This window comes from Monodon monoceros, unplaced genomic scaffold, assembly GCF_005190385.1.
Source record: "Monodon monoceros isolate NGI ecotype Baffin Bay Population unplaced genomic scaffold, NGI_Narwhal_1 Super_Scaffold_4, whole genome shotgun sequence".
In the NCBI taxonomy this organism is placed as follows: domain Eukaryota; kingdom Metazoa; phylum Chordata; class Mammalia; order Artiodactyla; family Monodontidae; genus Monodon; species Monodon monoceros.
The window spans coordinates 4,560,238-4,561,283 of record NW_021703781.1 but is presented as its reverse complement, the minus strand read 5'-3'; the positions used below and the strand labels follow the sequence as shown (position 1 = coordinate 4,561,283).

General features: G+C 57.6%; 1 protein-coding gene across 1 annotated transcript in view; it reads left to right on the top strand.

Annotated features, from left to right (window-relative positions):
- The first annotated feature begins 799 nt into the window (after positions 1-799).
- The window catches only part of TARBP1 (TAR (HIV-1) RNA binding protein 1), a 63,191-nt gene continuing 62,944 nt past the window's right edge, over positions 800-1,046 (top strand). The window contains exon 1 of the mRNA XM_029200854.1: positions 800-1,040. Coding sequence (XP_029056687.1) covers positions 804-1,040 — 237 coding nt within the window. The 5' untranslated portion in view covers positions 800-803. The remainder of the gene's footprint in view (positions 1,041-1,046) is intronic.

Sequence of the window (1,046 nt, the reverse complement as noted above, 5' to 3'; positions counted from 1 at the left end):
TTTGAAGGTGAGATTGTGACTTCTCCATGGACTTCTCTATGGTTGAAGGCAAAGTGAAAACCCAAGTCATTGATTCAGTTTGCCTAGGATTGAGCTAGAAACCAAACCAGTACCGTGCATGCTAAGGTGAGGTTTCTGTACTTAGCAGTAGATGCTGTCAGATATACAGAACATACAGACACGTGGACTATTTGGGGGACTCTACATGTGGGAGCATAAGCATTGTGTGCGAAGGGCTGCATGCAAGAGTCCGCTTGGGCATTTGACTGCCAGCGTCGTGGTGGGTATCTCGTTTTCAGCCCTATCCCTGGCTCATAGCTAGAGTACTTTTCAGGGCCTCTACCTCATTCTTGGGTTTTCGTTATTTATTTTTTATGCAGATATCGGGAACCCATTTCGGACCCAGTGTGTCAGTCTCTGTGCGGGTGGTGCCAGGATGCACCTTTTTGAAAAAAGAGCTTCTAGGTGATCGTAAGTACACCTTCCTGGTGTACCTCTGGCCCATCCTCACAGCGCCTGAATGATTTAAAGCCCTCGGGCAGGCCAATCTCCAATTAGGAATCGATGGAGTTGGTATAGATACGACATTAACGTTTAACAAGGGCCTCTTTTCCTCTTAGAAAAGTAAGGGGCAGAAGCGAGAGGATCAGATCCAAGGCAGTTCTGGTGAGACCTGCCCAAAGCGCGCCTAGCAGGACTAGGGCAGGGCTGCAAGCCCCCTACCTGCGGGCGCGCGCCCGGGCCCACCGCGCACGCGCACGCACTAGCGCACGCCGGCGCCTTCCTGCGGGCGCTCGGGTCAAATGGAGTGGGTGCTGGCGGATACGCTGCTCTCGCAGAGCCGGGACCCTCGGGTCCTGCTTGGGGCGCTGTGCTGCGAGGAGGCGTCCGCGGAGCGCGTGGAGACGCTGCGCTTTCTTCTGCAGCGACTGGAGGACGAGGAGGCGCGCGGCGGCGGCGCGGGCGCGCTCCCGGAGGCGGCGCGCGAGGTCGCCGCCGGGTACCTGGTGCCGCTGCTGAGGGGCCTGCGCGGACGCCCCGCGGGC